The sequence below is a fragment of the Oncorhynchus mykiss genome, chromosome 4 (assembly GCF_057628025.1).
Source record: "Oncorhynchus mykiss isolate SJ-2025 chromosome 4, ASM5762802v1, whole genome shotgun sequence".
Taxonomy (NCBI): Eukaryota; Metazoa; Chordata; class Actinopteri; order Salmoniformes; family Salmonidae; genus Oncorhynchus; species Oncorhynchus mykiss.
This window is the reverse complement of record NC_143025.1, coordinates 21664355-21683470: the sequence shown is the minus strand read 5'-3', so window position 1 is coordinate 21683470 and position 19116 is coordinate 21664355. Positions and strand designations below refer to the sequence as shown.

Sequence of the window (19116 nt, the reverse complement as noted above, 5' to 3'; positions counted from 1 at the left end):
CCAACACAAAGTCCTGCTAGAATTCCTAATGGTAGTGCATTAGTGGGTCTAGACTCTGGAGCAACGAACTGAATGGACCGTTCTTCAGTAAAAAGGAGAAATTAAAGCATTCATGGTGTTCAACGCGAGAGCACCCATTCAGCAATTTCAAAGGGGAATTGGATATCAGGGGCATTAACATGTCTATATTGGGATCAGTGGCGATTTTAGCATGTAAATCTTGGTGGGGCAAGATGGCATTTTTTTTTTAATGCATGCCAGTAAAGCAATTACACAACACAAACAATCCATAAAACGGTGGCCAAACTGTTGGGCCTACATAAAGTTGTCCCAACAGCAGAGCTTTCTTTTCAGCACCATGGAGTGAATCCTTACCACCGATACACGTGGCCATCAGTGGAGCCTTGTCCGGCAACGGAACAGTTCATTCAGCCTCATTTACTGCCTTTTTTAAATAAAAAAACATAGCTAAAATGGCTGACTTGCTTAAACAAAATGTGGTTTCTACTGACAATTGAGATGTACAAACTATGGCATAAGGGAACGATGAGCGGATAACAGGCAATCTAATATCGATTAAGACAATGAGAAAGCGAAGACGGACGTAGTCAATATAATGATTTGTTCAGCACTTTTGAAATGTACAGCGACAGAATTCCGAACATGGGCCGTTCTTACAGTATTCTCCCTGTTCACCAAGTCAGAACCGTAGGATAAATAAGGGGGCATATAAGCAGACAATAAAAGCTCTTAGAAATGTCGTCATCATCAAATATTGTCTAAAACAGGCTATAGGCTACATGTGCACCACCAAGTCAGAACAGTAGGCTACGTTATGAGGGAGAAAGGGACCAAATTATTAGGGTGAGGCACATGGGCTACAAACAGCTTACTACACAACATACACTTAGTATTACTTTCTTAGCTACAGTATACATATCTCCCTGGCATATTACATCATTTATGCAGCAGTATACAATACATTTTTGGACTCAGTTATGCTGTGCTCACTTGAACAGGAAGGTGGTATTGCGGCCCTTCTTGGGGAATTCTGGAAAAAAAACAAGGTTAAATCATGACGTCAGTGATCTTCAGGTCGGAGCTCTAGAAAGAGGCCAGAGTTCCAGACTTGGAATTCCAAGTTGGATGACCGTTCAAAATGTATTTTTCCCCAGTCGGAACTCGCTCGCCCCCCCCCTCTGGCTGCCCCTCCACCACAGAAAGCACTGAGCTAGGCTGAAACACCTGCATTTCGGAGCTGACTTACTCAAGAAAGCAAAGAGACCATGTTTGTACGCAGCTTTATTAACTCAAATGTTGTTGATTTTTACATTGTTTGCAAACTCATGTGACACGTATTAATGCCAAACAGGTGGGGCTCAAAACAGGTGGGATGAAAACACTGAACGGAGCATTACACCCAAACTGTACTCACCCTTCTTTCATCTGAAAGGAAGGAGTCATTCTACTCCCAAGGACTTGGAGTGAGGACTTCATTAAGAATGCACCTAATCATAACAGATGGCAATTCCTCATCCTTCCCTCTGTTGACTAATTAAGACTAGGAAGAGAAGCCAACATCATTATGTAGATGGAAAATATGGAAGTCACACAGTGCCGCCTGTAGACACAGAATGGTGTTCGACTATCAGAGAGAGTTGCATCCCTCCTGGTTTGAGTTGGAGGGAAGCACCTTTGACCAACCTTTGTTCCACACAATGGAGGTCTCCGCTCCCCTCCATAGGCATGGAGGCCCTGCTGCCTGCAGCCACACAAAGGCAGCCAGGATCACATGACTTGATGCTGGTCAGCCAGCAGGCAGGCAGAACAGACAAGACAATCCGGCACACTCTGCTCCTCACAACTCACTCAACGCTGCCTCCGTCACAGTCAGTAACACAACAACTCCACAAAATGAGGACAGAGGGGATCCACCACAGAGAGAGGCTTCATGTACATAGACAAACAAGCACATACTTTCATAATAAGATATCCCTCAACAACGAAACAATACAAACAACTTTAGAGTCTCAAAATGTTGCATCCTATAAAAACCTTTGAATTCCATAAAGGATAGGAATCTAATTTCCTTGAATTTAATTCAAATGGATGGCTGGTATAGTTTCCTCTGACTCAATTGTTACTTTCTGCCACAGCATCCTTCCCAAAATATCCTTCCCCTTTCACGGTCAGGGGGTAGTGGTCGTGTACTAGAACTAGGACACACCTGAAATAGCTCAGCCAGGTGTGCAGAGGAGAGCAGTACACAGGCATAGTCCCCCTAGGAGAAGCTGACTAATGTATTTTCCGGTCTCTCCTATCAGACTAGTGGGGCTACAGTCAGGGTTACATTGCTGTCATGCTTATTATGTACCGTTATTGCACAGGTTATAGGACTGCTAGAACATATTGATGTGGTTCCTGTTGGTTCCTTTTCCAGGCATTGTAAAGATGTGATCTGTGTTCATCTGTGTGTCAGGAATGAACCCTGTGCCCCTACTCCCACCATCACCAAGGAGACTAGTCAGCCTCCGCTCTATGATTCAGATAGATAACTCAGGAGACAGATTGGTAGAATGCAACATGATGTGCTGTATGGTGGTGGTTCAGTATCATTCACAGAATATTAACTCTGAAAGTAAGTCATCATGACTCATGTGTGAATCAGGGAACGGACAGAATTGGCCAGTCAACCTACATGCATTGGTGTCCTTCATCTACAGAAGAGTTGTACAGCATTATCTGAAGGATAGGCCCATGATTTCTACTGTCAGTGTCACATCCAGTCTGTGAGTGTTTGTGTTTTTACTAGCTTCTGCAATCTGCATAGAAATGAGCAGTAAAAGGGTTTAGTGTTCATGTATAATGGCCCCCAAAACAAATCGTCATAATGCAATCTGACTGTCAGTTTTCACCTCTCCATGTTGAGCTGCCAATGATCCTCATGGAACATAATGGTACATCAAATAGACTCACCCAGAAGTTGTTTTTAAAGAATGCCATCTTCACTCAGTTTTATAGGGATCTGCAATAAAGTGAGAGAAGAAAAAAATGTTACAGATGGGCCAGAAACAGAAACTAGCCCCCTGCTCTCCCCGATCAGTGACCAGAGTCAGCCAGTGGCACTGAACCAACATTCACACCAATAATGAGACACCTCTACAAATGGATTGTTGTTTTCACTGTGCTGAATTGCTATGGATCTCTTGCTCTTGCTGTAGGCTGAATCACCCTTTGTACAGGTACTGTAACAATGTATTGGGCTACATGAAAAGCCACCTCTCAGGCCCCAAAACAGACAATGACACTTTACTGTACAAAAAATAAAGTGGAAACTTCTGAGGCGGTCTTATTAAAAACAAGCTGGCGTAAGCAAGTAGACAATAGATACCTTTAGTTTAATGAAGGCCAGAGTGTCCTGAGGGGGCAGCCAGGGTTGTTTAACAGTTCACTTCAAAAGAGATGGAGAGGCTGACACAGGGGAGGGAGGGGGAGATAAGACTGATCTGACACAGCCACCAAGGAGAGTGTGCCCGATCAAGATGAATAAAGATCTCTCCGGTGTGCTCACTCATTCTGGCCATGTGTGCACTAAAGAGCTGAGGCAATAGCCATACCTCCAATTCAACCCCCTCCCCAGAGTCACCTCCCAGACTGGGCCTGGAGCGATTGACAGCAGAGGGTCTACTAAGGTGAGGACACACACAAAGAGCCTCTACAACACAGTGACTCAACAAGAACCATGGTCTCTTTTCTGACTATGAAGTGAGATTCGTGACCATGAGCTTCTGTTCTGGCAGAGCAGATTTCAATTGACTGGACGCAGGAGGAAACATAGCAACAGCTGAACATACACCCCCTGACCCCCTATAGCGTTTCTCCACCCATCCACACTGCCTTCCACTGTGGGGGATTTAATTCCTGCTCAATTAGCACCTAGCTATCTGCTCATCATGAATAATAGTAGCCTTCCAAGCACATAGCAAAGATGAATGAGTGGAAAAGGTGTGTGTGACTCTGCAGGCGCAGCGTTTCTCCAGGGAAGGCTGTAGGTTCCCTGTTATTTTGCTGCGAGGAGAGGGTAAGGTATGGTCCCTGCCTGGATGTGTTACATTGTGCTGACGGCAGGGCTTTCTCTCTGCTGGCACAGTGGCTGACCCTAGCTCAGGCAGGACAACCTGCTGCTGGACAGGGGCACACACACAATTAATTAACTCAGCATGGGGACCCTGGAGGGTTCTCGTTTGGCAGCATGGCTTAGGGCTAAAAGTGAGATACAGCAGCCAGCTGCAAAGTACCCACTCTGCTCTACAACACTGATAGAGGAAAAGAGGAGAGGTGGAACAAGTTAGAGGGATCTGTTTGGCTGTGTAGCTGGATCACTGGCTGGTGGTGGTGAGTGGTAAGCAGAACGTGCCAGGCTTCACACACAGTTGTTGAGAGGAGAGATTGGTGTGGGGCTAGAATCATCAGTGGTGTAGTGGAGGCTATACACAGGAATATATTTTTTTATTTAACGTGTCAGCGTGTCGCAACGCACGCTGACACGGTCGCCAGGTGTACTGTGTTTCCTCCGACACATTGGTGAGGCTGTCTTCCGGGTTAAGCGAGCAGTGTGTCAAGCAGTGCGGCTTGGTTGGGTTGTGGAGGACTCACGGCTCTCGACCTTCGCCTCTCCCGAGTCCGTACGGGAGTTGCAGTGATGGGACAAGACTGTAACTACCAAATGGATATCACGAAACTGGGTTGAAAAAGGGGTAAAAAAAATAATCAAAAGGCTATGAAATAAAGTTGACTTGAAAACCTGTAGAACAGGAGTGTTTATAAATATTTCCATGGTCAAATTTTGGCTTGGCTTCTTAGAAGCAAGTTAAGACAGGTCTCATAATATGAAGAAAAACATCCAGGTTTGACAGGCTATAACCGTCTCTGGTAGATGGAAAGGCTTTCTCAAAAACCTACGCAATTAAATGTTAACTAGCTACAAAGTAGCGTATGCCTACCAGAATGATATGATTACCTGCATCAATCCAGTGGGTATTTGTTTGCAAATGTGGCTACAGAAAAACACTAATCAAACAGTGCTAGGTGCTAGTGCACTTGAATTAAAGGCTAACTACACTCACTAATGATAATTTCTTACATTTTTCCCCAGACCTCAAAAGTGGTCTCCTGTTATGGTTTAAGCATTATTGTGGACTTAGAAAACAACAAAATTGGATGTTCTAGAAAATAAAAATTGTGGCTTTGAGAGCGACCAGAGGATGATATCGGTTAGGAAACTGTCGCCGGACAACCTGACCGGGAAGATTTTAAATTTACCAGCCCCATGTGCATTGGGCGTCCCACTACGGCATCCACCCCAGGTGCTCAGAATGACAGAAACCACAAACATTATGGTCATTCATTTTAACACGCCATGCAACTCCTGTAATGAAGCAGTCAATAAAACGTAATTGTCAAACATTTGCCAAAATGCAATTCGCGAGAAAACACCATTCTAAACACTGCACCAGATGCGAGCTGTAGATGACAGAGATGAAAATCTCCATTAGAAACTTACAAAGACGGTGAAACTAGGATGGGTTGTTAATATAACGGCCTTCGTCTTCTGGACAACGATAGAAGGTTGATATGAAAATCAGTAGAACAGGAGAGAAATGGCATTAAAGGAAGTCTCATGTGGCTGTCAGTGAAAAGCATCTCAAATATGTATCTTGAGTAGAATTTTAATGTTGAGACAACAAGCTTATGCGTTCATCTCTCTCCAGAATGATGCACTCAGCTCTCCCAGAATGCACTCCGCTGTCTTCTGTCAATTCATTGATTAATTGTGTGAAAAGTTTGCTGTTTGTTCATTTTTATCAATTCACCATTACATATGTTACCAGTAGTAAATGTACCGTTAATCCCCATCCTTTGATTACATCAATGCATTGTATTAGCCTACTAAAATTAAGCCTACAGTCAATACCATTCTGATTCTCGAAGTGGAAACGTTACTTGTAAGAAACAAGTTTTGGTTTGTTTCATAACCATCATGTACAACTTTTTTCATGGTCTTTTGTTTGGAGTGCTCCATTTAAGCACCGAGCATGGGTTTGGTTCCTATGCCCTGATGTTGAGGGAGCGTTCGCGCCTGAGTAAGCATAGAAGTTGTAAATATGGTACTGGAACTGACCCTGTATATAGCATGCTTACTAACTTAATCATGTTATTCTTATTTCTATCCCATATATCCAGTGGAAATGTCATTAAAAAAAGCTTTCCCTAGCGCAAAAACAGCTGTCGGTCCTGAACTAACTGGCAAGAATAGGCTAGTTGATACAATGTTGCAAGTTCGCTAGAGACTGCTTTCCTGCATCCAGTTGATTTATTTGATACAATGTTGTACTTCACTAGTTAAAGCTTAAGTAAAGACAGAAAATATATTGATACTACGGCTTTATGTACAGTACAGTTCAAAAGTTTGGGTTCACTTAGTCATTTCCTTGTTTTTTTAAAGAAAATTTAAAACATTGTCCATGAAAATAAAATAAAATTGATCAGAAATACAGTGTAGACATTGTTAATGTTGTAAATGACTAATGTAGCTGGAAACTGCACATTTTTTATGGAACTTCTACATAGGCTAATTATCAGCAACCATTACGCCTGTGTTCCAATGGCACGTTGTGTTCGCTAATCCAAGTTGAATAGCTAATCCATCCAGAATAGAAAGCGTGGGAGGCCCCGGTGCAAAACTGAGCAAGAGGACAAGTACATTAGTTTGAGAAAGACGCCTCACAAGTCCTCAACTGGCAGCTTCATTAAATAGTACCCACAAAACACCAGTCTCAACGTCAACAGTGAAGAGGCGACTCCGGGATGCTGGCCTTTTAGGCAGAGTTCCTCTGTCCAGTGTCTGTGTTCTTTTGCCCATCTTAATCTTTTCATTTTATTGGCCAGTCTGAGATATGGCTTTTTCTTTGCAACTCTGCCTAGAATGTCAGCATCCCGAAGTTGCCTCTTCACTGTTGATGTTGAGACTGGTGTTTTGCGGGTACTATTTAATGAAGTTGCCAGTTGAGGACTTGTGAGGCATCTGTTTCTCAACCTAGACACTCTAATGTACTTGTCCTCTTGCTCAGTTGTGCACCGGGGCCTCCCACTCCTCTTTATATTCTGGTTAGAGCTAGTTTGCTCTGTTCTGTGAAGAGAGTAGTACACAGCATTGTACAAGATCTTCAGCTTCTTGGCAATTTCTCACATGGAATAGCCTTCATTTCTCAGAACAAGAATAGACTGATGAGTTTCAGAAGAAAGTTCTTTGTTTCAGGCCATTTTGAGCCTGTAATCAAACCGAGCAATCGGAGGAGAAGGGCCTTGGTCAGCGACTTGACCAAGAACCCGATGGTCACTCTGAAAGAGCTCTAGGGTTCCTCTGTAGAGATGGGAGAACCTTCCAGAAAGACAACTCTCTGTGCAGCACTCGACCAATCAGGCCTTTAAGGTAGAGTGTAGTCAACCGATTAATCGGAATGGCCGATTAATTAGGGCCGATTATAAGTTTTCATAACAATCGGAAATCTGTATTTTTGGGTGCCGATTTGCAGATTTTTTTTATTTTTATACCTTTATTTAATTAGGCAAGTCAGTTAAGAACACATTCTTATTTTCAATGACAGCCTAGGGACGGTGAGTTAACTGCCTTGTTCAGGGGCAGAATGACAGATTTTCACCTTGTCAACTCGGGGGATCCAATCTTGCAACCTTACAGTTAACTTGTCCAACGCAATAACGACCTGCCTCTCTCGTTGCACTCCACAAGGAGACTGTTACGCGAATGCAGTAAGTCAAGATAAGTTTAATGCTAGCTAGCAACTTATCTTATAAAAAACAACCATAATCACTAGTTAACTACACATGGTTGATGATATTACTAGATATTATCTAGCGTGTCCTGCGTTGCATATAATCTGACTGCGCATACAAGTATCTACGTATCTGACTGAGCGGTGGTAGGCAGAAGCAGGCGCGTAAACATTCATTCAAACAGCACTTTCGTGCGTTTTGCCAGCAGCTCTTCGTTGTGCGTCAAGCATTGCGCTGTTTATGACTTCAAGCCTATCAACTCCCGACATAGGGCTGGTGTAACCGAAGTGAAATGGCTAGCTAGTTAGCACGCGGTAATAGCATTTCAAACGTCACTCGCTCTGAGCCTTCTAGTAGTTGTTCCCCTTGCTCTGCATGGGTAACGCTGCTTCGATGGTGGCTGTTGTCGTTGTGTTGCTGGTTCGAGCCCAGGGAGGAGTGAGGAGAGGGACGGAAGCTATACTGTTACACTGGCAATACTAAAGTGCCTATAAGAACATCCAATAGTCAAAGGTTAATGAAATACAAATGGTATAGAGGGAAATAGTCCTATAATAACTACAACCTAAAACTTCTTACCTGGGAATATTGAAGACTCATGTTAAAAGGAACCACCAGCTTTCATTTGTTCTCATGTTCTGAGCAAGGAACTTAAACGTTAGCTTTCTTACAGAGCACATACTGCACTTTTACTTCCTTCTCCAACACTTTGTTTTTACATCATTTAAACCAAATTGAACATGTTTCATTATTTACTTGAGGCTAAATTGATTTTATTGATGTATTATATTAAGTTAAAATAAGTGTTCATTCAGTATTGTTGTAATTGTCATTATTACAAATGTTTAAAAAAATTAACAATAAAATTAAAAATAAAATAAAAATCGTCCGATTAATCGGTATCGGCGTTGAAAAATCATAATCGGTCGACCTCTAGTAGAGTGGCCAGACGGAAGCCACTCCTCAGTAGAAGGTATGACAGCCCGCTTGGAGTTTGCCAAAAGGCACCTAAAGTACTCACAGACTATGAGAAACAAGATTCTCTAGTCTGATGAAACCAAGATTGAACTCTTTGTCCTGAATGCCAAGCGTCATGTCTGGCGGAAACCTGGCACCATCCCTATGGTGAAGCATGGTGGTGGCAGTGTCATGCTGTGGGGATGTTTTTCAGCAGCAGGGACTGGGAGACTAGTCAGGATTGAAGCATGAACAAAGCAAAGTACAGATAGATCCTTGATGAAAACCTGCTCTAGAGCACACAGGACCTCTGACTGGGGTGAAGGTTCCCCTTCCAACAGAACAACGATCCTAAGCGCACAGCCAAGACAATCCAGAAGTGGCTTTGGGACAAGTCTTTGAAAGTCGTTGAGTGGCCCAGTCAGAGCCCGGACTTGAACCCAAAGGAACATCTCTGGAAAGACCTGAAAATAGTTGTGCAGCGACGCTCCCCATCCAACCTGAGCTTGAGAGGATCTGCAGAATGGGACAAACTCCCCAAATACAGGTGTGCCAAGCTTATGGTGTCAGACCCAAGACTCGAGGCTGTAATTGCTGCCAAAAGCACTTCAAAGTACTGAGTAAAGGGTCTGAATATTTATTATGGGGTATTGTGTGTAGATTGATGAAGAAAAAAAACTATTTAATACATTTTAGAATAAGGCTGTAACATAACATGTTGAAAAAGTCAATGGGTCTGAATACTTTCCGAATGCAGTGTATTTGTATTTATTATGGGTCCCCATTAATCTTCCTGGGGTCCAGCAAAATTGAGGCAGTTTATACAACTGGCATGCAGATCGTTAGAAATGTTAGGATAAATTGCATGCTTCCCCAAACTTGAAACTCAGGCGCCTCCTATTTAGTATTTATAAAATAATTGCCTCCATGTTTCTATGGTCAGATTTTCATGGAAGGCAAGACATAATATGAAATAAAACATTCAGGTTTCAAACAATTAAGTGTGTTTTCAAAACACATACTGCCTCCAGCTCACAGCTCACATTGTAGTGGGTGAACATGCTAATAGCCTGCCTACAGTAGTTTTTTTCACTCCTGGTCAATTTGGCTGGCAACATTGTATTTATCCTCTTTTACCTGGACCAGAGGTAAACAAAGATTAGAACAGTGTTGTCTATTGGGATTCCTCTGGTAATTAATATTCCACAGGAGCTGAGCATGGTGGGCTGATGTAGAAGGTACTGTGGTGGAACCATTTGGTACAAGCTGACTCACTGAGTCTCACACAGAGGGTCAGAGAGAGAGAGAACAGCCTTCTCCATGTTACACAGCTCAGAGGTGGGTGGACTGATAAGGAATCATTCAAATAGCACATAATGGCCAGTAGGCCTAGTTCCTTTCTGTCTCACCAGCTTAGTGAGTTTGAAACAGTAACACGTTGCGCTGCCTCCGCCCTGGACTGGGCTGGGCTCCTGCCCTTTCCCCTGCTGATTGTGAGAGTGTCAGACAGACTGAGCCACCACTAGTCTAAGACCACGCTATCAGCAGCAGTGGAGAAGGCAACATCAGCACCTAGAGCCCAGGCTGCAGTCTACAGTCTAATGCCATAGAAAGAGCCAACAAACAACTACTGACAAGAACCAGATGGACTACCAGAAAAAAAATGGGGGTTTAACAAAAAAATATCCTTCCAGTCCCCCCCAATAAACTGTCCCCATTCTCGTTTTGGCCACAAATAAATGGCATCTCTACACCCATATTGAGCCTCACTCTCTCTTCCCCGTGGTGGAGGGAATTGAAGTGGGGCTACTGGCAGATGCTTCTCTCTGGGTTGACAGTTCAGCAGAGGCTCCCTGCCTGGTCCTTATATCCCCACACCACCCTTCTTCATCTCATCTCTGTTAAGGCATGAGGCTGGGGGGGTAATTGACCAACTCCCACCTTCACTGACAACCCCAGATATCCGCCTCCTCCATCTTGGAGAAGAGAGAAAATGGGTCAAAGTATTGACTCGGCCAAGAATCGAGTGAATACGGTCTGCTAGGCTATTAACAGTCCCATCTGTCACTGGCAGAGGCAGTGAGGTGGGAGAGGAGAGGAACAGAAAGAAAGAGTGGGTGGATAGTGAAACGAGACATGTAAAAGAACAGACAGGCCTAAGGCTTTAAGACAGAACAAACTGAGAAGAGGGGAACAAGACAAATGAGAAAAGTGCTACCACCAATCAACACTCTCCGACACTAAATGGCAGACTGATATAGGAGTCGAGCTCTAAAAGCAGTGACCTATAGCTAAATCCACAATCTCAGGTGTAACACATCTATGATACATCTTGCCAAACTGTCGCAGCTGTAGGCATTTTCCAAGGACAGCGACAGGGAGAGTAGCTACTGCACTGCAGAGTCTGTTGCTCTGTCCTTCATCAAACCTGATTTGGCAGGGACAGGAGGAGAGAATTCCCCTGTTAGACCCATTTTGCAGTACCCACTACCCTCCCTGCCAATGACGATGCTTCCAGAGCCAGGTCTGGGAGTCACCCAAATGTGACTGGCACATCTGACCACATGGATCTGGCTGCAATATGGACCTACTTGGTCCTGTTGATTCATTCAATGTGATAGGGACAGACCATTATCAAGTTTGAGAAGTTTTAATGTCACATGCACAAGTACAGTGAAATGCCTTTCTTGCCAGCTCTAAACCAAACAATGCAGTAATCAATATCAACATAGTAGTAAAAATAACATACGGTAGAACAAAAACACAAGAAATAAAAATAAGAAGACAAGAAAGTAAGAAGCTACATACAGGGTGTCACGTTCTGACCTTAGTTCCTTTGTTATGTCTTTGTTTTAGTATGGTCAGGGCGTGAGTTGGGTGAGTTTATCTATGTTCCGTTTTCTATGTTGTGTTTTGCGTTTGGCCTGGTATGGTTCTCAATCAGAGGCAGGTGTCGTTAGTTGTCTCCGATTGAGAATCATACTTAGGTAGCCTTTTCCCACTTGTGTTTGGTGGGTGTTTATTTTCTGTGTCTTCCACACGGAACTGTTTCGGTTGGTTATTTCACGTGTCGTTTATTGTTTTGTTTCAGTGTTCGCTTGTTTTAATAAAGAGCATGAACACGTACCACGCTGCGCATTGGTCCTCCGATCCTTACTACTCCTCCTCGCCAGAGGAAGACAGCCGTTACACAGGGTCAGTTCCAATACCATACTTACAATGTGCAGGGATACTGGCGTGACAGAGGTAGATATGCACAGTGGTAAGGTGACTAGGTATTAGGATATATGATAAACAAAGTAGCAGTAGTGCATGATGTTTGTATGTGAGTGTGTGTGCATAGAGTCAGTATAAATATGTGTGCGGAGTCCTGCAAGTGTGCATATACAGTGCAAAAATAAAAACGTAATACCAGGGTCCACTCAGTCTGTGTAGCCATTCCTTAAGCTATTTAGCAGTCTCATGGCTTGGGGATAGAAGCTGTTCAAGAGCCTGTTGGTGTCAGACTTGATGCACCAAATCACATTGTTATTTGTCACATGCGCCGAATACAACAGGTGAAATGCTTACTTTACAAGCCCTTAACCTCTTGGAACTACCATCAACTACACTAATTAGCATAGCGAAACGGCCAAATAATCTTACTAGAAAATATTCATATTCATGAAATCACAAGTGAAATATAACGAAACACAGCTTAGCCTTTTAATCACCCTGTCGTCTCAGATTTTGAAATTATGCTTTACAGCCAAAGCTAGACAAGCGTTTGTGTAAGTTTATCGATAGCCTAGCATAGCATTATGTCCAGCTAGCAGCAGGAAGCTTGGTCACAAATCAGAAAAGCAATCAAATTAATAATTTACCTTTGATCTTCGGATGTTTTCACTGACGAGACTCCCAGTTAGACAGCAAATGCTCCTTTTGTTCCATAAAGATTATTTTTATACCCAAAATACCTTTGTTTGTTTGTCACGTTATGTTGAGAAATCCACCGGAAATAGCAGTCATGACAACGCCGAAAAAAAATCCAAATTATATCCATAATATCGACAGAATAATGGCAAACGTTTTTATAATCAATCCTCAAGGTGTTTTTCAAATATCTATTCGATAATATATCAACCAGGACAATTGGCTTTTCAGTAGGACCGAGAGGAAAAATGGCTACCTCTCTTTTACGCAATAATCACTCCGAGAGCCCTCAGCTGGCCACTTACGCAATGGCAGCAGAGAGAACGTTCTATGACTAGTGTGGCTGGAGTCTGTCAATTTTTAGGTTCTTCCTCTGACACCGTCTGGTATAGAGGTCCTGGATGGCAGAAGGCTTGACCCCAGCTATGTACTGGGCCTTTCGCACTACCTTCTGTAGTGCCTTGCGATCAGAGGCCGAGCAGTTGCCATACCATGCAGTGATGCAACCAGTCAGGATGCTCTTGATGGTGCAGCTGTAGAACCATGACAAATCTTTTCAGCCTCCTCATGGGCTTTGTCGTGCCCTATTCACAACTGTCTGGGTGTGAGTGAACAGGGAGTACAGGAGGGGACTGAGCACGCACCTGAGGGGCCCCAATGTTGAGGATCAGCGTGGCGGATGTGTTGTTACCTACCCTTGCCACCTGGGGGCGGCCCGTCAGGAAGTCCAGGACCCAGTCGCAGAGGGAGATGATTAGTCCCAAGGTCCTTAGCTTAGTGATGAGGTAAGCGCATGCTCAGAGTACACGTCCTGGTAATCCGTCTGGCCCTGTGGCCTTGTGAATATTGACCTGTTTAAAAGGTCTTACTCACATTGGCTACGGAGAGAGTGATCACACAGTTGCCCGGAACAGCTGATGCTCTCATGCATGCTTCAGTGTTACTTGCCTTGAAGCGAGCATAGAAGTAATTTAGCTAGTCTGGTAGGCTTGCATCACTGAGCAACTCACAGCTGTGCTTCCCTTTGTAGTCTAACAGTTTGCAAGCCCTGCCACAGCCGGTGTACTACGATTCAAATCTTAGCCCTGTATTGACGCTTTGCCTGTTTGATGGTTCGTCGGAGGGCATAGCAGGATTTCTTATAAGCTTCAGGGTTAGAGTTCCGCTTCTTGAAAGCGGCAGCTCTACCCTTTAGATCAGTGCGGATGTTACCTGTAATCCATGGCTTCTGGTTGGGGTATGTACGTACGGTCACTGTGGGGACAACGTCATCGATGCACTTATTGATGAAACCAGTGACTGATGTCAGTATCGCTTGCCATGCGGAAGCAGAGACGACAGTCCATGGCTTGGGTGGCTGGAGTGTAACAATTGTCCGGGCCTTCTTTCAAAAACGCCTGATATGAAATGTCCTTGATGGCAGGGGGCTCAGCCCCAGTGGGGTACTGGGCTGTCCGCACCACCCTCTGTATCGCCATGCGATCGAGGGCGGTGCTGTTGTCATACAGTGATGCAGCCAGTCAAGATGGTCTCAATGGTGCAGCTGTAGAACTTTGAGGATTTGGAGGGCCCATACCAAACCTTTTCAACCTCCTGAGGGGAGGAGGCACCTTCTTCATGACTGTGCACTTGTGTGTGTGTACCATTAAGTCTTTCGTGATATAGACACAGAGGAACTTGAAGCCCCCAATCCGCTCCACTGCAGCACCGTTGATTTAGATGGGGCCCCTGCCTACGGGTTGTCTGGGTTAGCCCTGTGTGTAGTAGCCCTGTCCTTTAGTTTAGTGCCAACCTCAGTGTTAATCCAGATTGATTTGGAAAGAAGTGAACCTTCACTGTGGGGACGTCGCCGATGCATTCCTTAATGAAGCCAGGCTGGCACTCTCAGCAAAGCCTATGTTAATCAGAACCGTCTCAGCACAAAGGCCCATGTTCATCAGAATTGCAATAAAACGTAGCCTACATGCAATCATTGATTTCCCTATTCACTGGCTTGATGTAATGTGCTGTTGCTGCATCAATTTGGATGTCAACACCATCAAACTGTACATATGAACAAACCTCTGCTTGTGTCAAATGTTCTCTCCCTCCTCTACCCAGGCAGCAGAAGAATAATCAGGCAGAACCTGAGTATGCTCTCCTCCATGCACCCCATTGTTTGGAGCTGAATGGGTTGTTTTCCCTGTAGCATACGGTGCAGTCTATGACAAGGAGTCAGCCTGCCAAGCATCACTTCCAGCACAGACCCAGCAGCATTGAGCAGAGCATGACAGCATGGTGAGCACTGGCATGGCATTATGGCATAACAAAACATCATACAAATAAATTAGGTAAGAATACATTTCCATAGTCCAGCTGCTAATTGAGATGACAAAACAGAGACCAGAAAAAAAATAAGAGGCTCTATCTCATCTCCTTCAGCATGGTTCTCTTTTGGGTCACCATGTGCTTTTGAGTGGCCCAGATTAGAAAAATGAATAGTAACACAAGGTGCTGAACAACATCAGAAATCTCCTCATTTCCTACTGCACAGCAACATCCCCTGTTATTTGGAATTCCACAAAATAGATCTGACATCACAATAGTCAGTCACCATGTCAACAACCTGTGATGCATTTCGACCTGGGAAATTCTATTATTGAGCTCCACTTATCACTGGTCCACTTAGTGCAGTTTGAAGTGAACCCGTAACCCAACAGAGTGAGGTCTGTTCCTGCAGCCAGCCCCACGGTGGATACTCGTGGCCAGAGAGATCCATCTGCTAGAGACCCTATGCTTAGTAGCATGGCCACCGGCACTGCCTTCCAGCTCTGCCCTGCTTGGCAAGATCCAGGGAGTCCACGGCCAGCAGCTCTGTAGCTTACATTACAGGCAGGGGATCTCCATAATTAATTCACCACCAACAGTAGCACCATACTATACTGTATGGGCCAGCTGTGAGGGCAGAGGGAGCCAGCTAAATCATGAGGACTGAAAATCCTTAAAGCTAGAATCCTTAATTGAAACAATAAAGTATTCTCCCCATTTCACTAAAAAGATAGGAGATGGAGAAATGTAAACACTCTCAAATTCATAGACAAAGCTATGGACCCCAGAAAGAGTAGCTGCTGCTATTGCAACAGCTAATGGGGATCCTAATAAAATACCAAAAACTAAGGACTGATAAAATGTATTTTCACCATGTTGAGGCTATACAGGGTTTGCTTACATTTACGTGGCATAAAACAAGCTTACATTTTGGGGTTCTGATGGGGTACGATAGTTGAACTAAGTTAATTTAATAGATTTAATAGATTCTATTCTTAAAGAATTAATGGGTATATATGATTAATTTATAAGTTCTAAACTGTATGTAGCAATTAAGGATTCCAGTTAAGGATCAAGTGATATGCTTCTTTTCCCCAGTGCCATAAAATGATTGAATTGAGTGCTCAGATTGCAGAGCGGAGTTAGCCCGCTATATTGATATGGTATTCTCCTCACAGGCTGAGGTGGCCAGCTCTGCAGGAAGGCTCTGATCAGGCTTTAGGCTAATCAACAGAAAAATACAGAGCGAGACAGTCAATTCTAATCTAAATGCAAAGTAGGACTCTTATTCCCCCTGGCCTTGCCTTTCTTCTCTCCCTCCTTGCTGCTCCCCACATCGCAGCCTTTTAGGGGCCGAGGCAAGGCTGAGTGATGTGGATGGTGTCTGACGGTGAAGAATGTGCTGTAATTGTGGCATGCTTCAGATGTGTCTCTGTTCTGGGAGGAGAGCTAGCAGGGACCTGATGATGGCAGCGGGTAGAGAGAGGCTGCTAGGTGCCTGCCTGGCCCCAGATCAACAGGAATGGCGGGGGTCAAAGCCTCCACTTTTAAGCTCAGTGTGATCTCCGACAGTAAGGGCCTACCTACCAGCAGCAGCTGGCACCACACAACCTCAGCTCACCCCTCCAGAACAAGTGGATGGTTATGATTTCAGATGCAGAGGTTCTGAGTTAAGGGATGTTGAGCTGGCTTCAATAGGTACCTGATTAGAAACTGGACCTCAACCCACCCATATTTCCCACTATGATTATCAGGTGAATATCTGCCTCTACACAATGAAAAGTTAATAGAGATGAGACAGAAAGGTAGGTTAAGCTTTCAGAGTGCAACTCATAAATAAACATTATTTTTTGAAAGATAAAATGCTTTGCGGAATACATAACTAAATACTCAACTACTCATGAAGTCAACTGGCAAGATGCCATGAAGTTGGTACATATTTCTTAATCTTATTGAAACTCCTCCACCTCGCATCTCTTCATTCCCAGTCCCACCCACACATCCATCCATGAATCACTACGCTCTCTCACCACTCACAACTAGCAGAGTAGAGGGTTTCACTTGATCGAGACATAAGGGAGGGTTTTCTTCACCTCTCAATATCAGTACTTATATTACTTTTTCAACACCGATCAAGAAACGTCTCTATGAAGGTTTCTGTTCTCTGTTTAGAAAACCATGTAGATTGCAATCTGAATAAAAAAAACAACATCAAGTGTGCATTCATCAACCTCTCCTACAGCATTTTCATATAAGCCTAGGTGGTTTCAAACCAGCTTTAGAATAAAAGCTAATGGCATTATATATTTTAATTTGAGAAGGTTAAAACAATTGGAGAACAGGTGTCAATGTGGAATTTTACTTCCACTATCATCATTATTTAAAATAAAAAAATGTTACACGGGGTATTCCATACAATGCTAAATAGAAAAACTGTTCCAGAAATGGCCAGGTTAAGTCACAGTAACTTTCTAGACCTTTTATCAACATGGTCATTAGATAAGTCTCTCTGAGGTCATTGATTGCTGTTGACATCTTGTACTATCCCAGGAGGATATGATTCTACCAAGATGAATAAGGGATATTCTCTCTCTCGTACACACACACAGTAAAAAAATAAAAATGTTAACCCCCCCCTGAAAAACACCAAAACAGTGACAGTCAGAGGTGACTTTTAGTTCTTCCAACCAGCAATATCATCAAACAAGTTTCTCATTATCAAAATAAACATTGTCAAAGCAGTAATTTCGCTACCTTTAAATATAATACATTTTATAGGGCGGCAGGTAGCCTAGCCTAGCGGTTAAGAGCGTTGAGCCAGTCACCGAAATATGTCGATGTGCCCTTGAGCATGGCACTTAACCCTAACTGAGTAGTTTTCCATAATTAGCCATCAAACGGTCTACTTAGCAAATATATAACAAGTAAACCTTAATCTATATTTCTGATCATTTAATGATATAACTTTACCAATATCCAGTTAAAGGTTGGCAGCAAGCATAGGTCAAAAACGTTGTCAGTTGTCTGCTACTGATAGCGTGCAAGCTTGAATTCTACATTGTCTTCTCTCATGCTGCTGAAGACGGCAAGGCATTATGCAGTTCCCCGCGCTAGTTACAAAGCAAGCTATTTTACAGGACCCAGCCGAAATAATAGTTAATTACCTGTATATTTTTTCAGGAAAACCTTTATAGTACATTTTCCATCTTCAGTCATTCACCTGTCCAGCTCCAGCCATAGTTGTATAATGCCCAAAGTGATTTGATAGTAGGCAGAGGTACAATATCTCTAGGCAGTTTTCAGTGTGCGCGCAAATTCCCACCCATCTGCCCCTATTGGTTGACATACTTGTCAATCAAGCCTAGAGCGCGATGTTGTAGGCATAGCAACCATTCGGAGGCGGGTCTTCGAGAATTTCTATGCGCTAATTGGATGAAAAAATATTATTCTGAACATAACGCCCACCTGTTAGTACGCGGCTGTGTTGGCCAACGTGGGCTTCCATCAATAAAACGGACGTATTGAAAGCCATATAATAATCTATTCAAATTTCCTCATAGATAAAATGTGTAATGTCATTTGTCTTTCAAGGTGGTGCATGGTCATGTAACAAAATGTAACAAACATTTTATTTTCCCCCTCCATTCGACATACTTTCCTCATCAAAAGCTGCATAGTAAAAGATTTATACAAATGCAAACCCCAAAACCCACCTACCCTTCCTGGGGCAGCAGGTAGCCTAGTGGTTAGAGTGTTGGACTAGTAACCAAAAGGTTGCAAGATCAAATCCCTGAGCTGACAAGGTGAAAATCTGTTCTTCTGAACAAGGCAGTTAATCCACTGTTCCTAGGCTGTTATTGAAAATAAGAATTTGTTCTTAACTGACTTGCCTATTTCAATAAAAATCATTCTTTACCAAAACACATATAATAATGAAAGAGACTGTCTTCAGTATGAACATTGTCCATGGACTGCATAGAGAAACTGACCTGGTGCCACTTGGGTCACAAAAGACCGACCATTATTTACAGGGACCCTGACATGCCACACATCTCTACAGGTGTAAATGTGGAGAAAAATACAGCC

General features: G+C 43.5%; 1 protein-coding gene across 4 annotated transcripts in view; it reads right to left on the bottom strand.

Moving 5' to 3' along the window:
- The window catches only part of LOC110521501 (F-BAR domain only protein 1), a 44175-nt gene extending 25811 nt beyond the window's left edge, over positions 1–18364 (bottom strand). For 3 of the 4 annotated variants that reach the window (XM_021599093.3, XM_090231470.1, XM_090231471.1), the window contains exons 1-2: positions 18195–18363; positions 2977–3025 (exon numbers count right to left, since the gene is read on the bottom strand). In XM_021599093.3, the coding sequence (XP_021454768.1) occupies positions 2977–3003 (27 nt within the window). In that variant the 5' untranslated portion in view covers positions 3004–3025; positions 18195–18363. Of the gene's footprint in view, positions 1–2976; positions 3026–18194 lie in introns of all 4 variants that reach the window. The other variant, XM_090231469.1, reaches the window with a different exon arrangement.
- Positions 18365–19116: the final 752 nt, after the last annotated feature.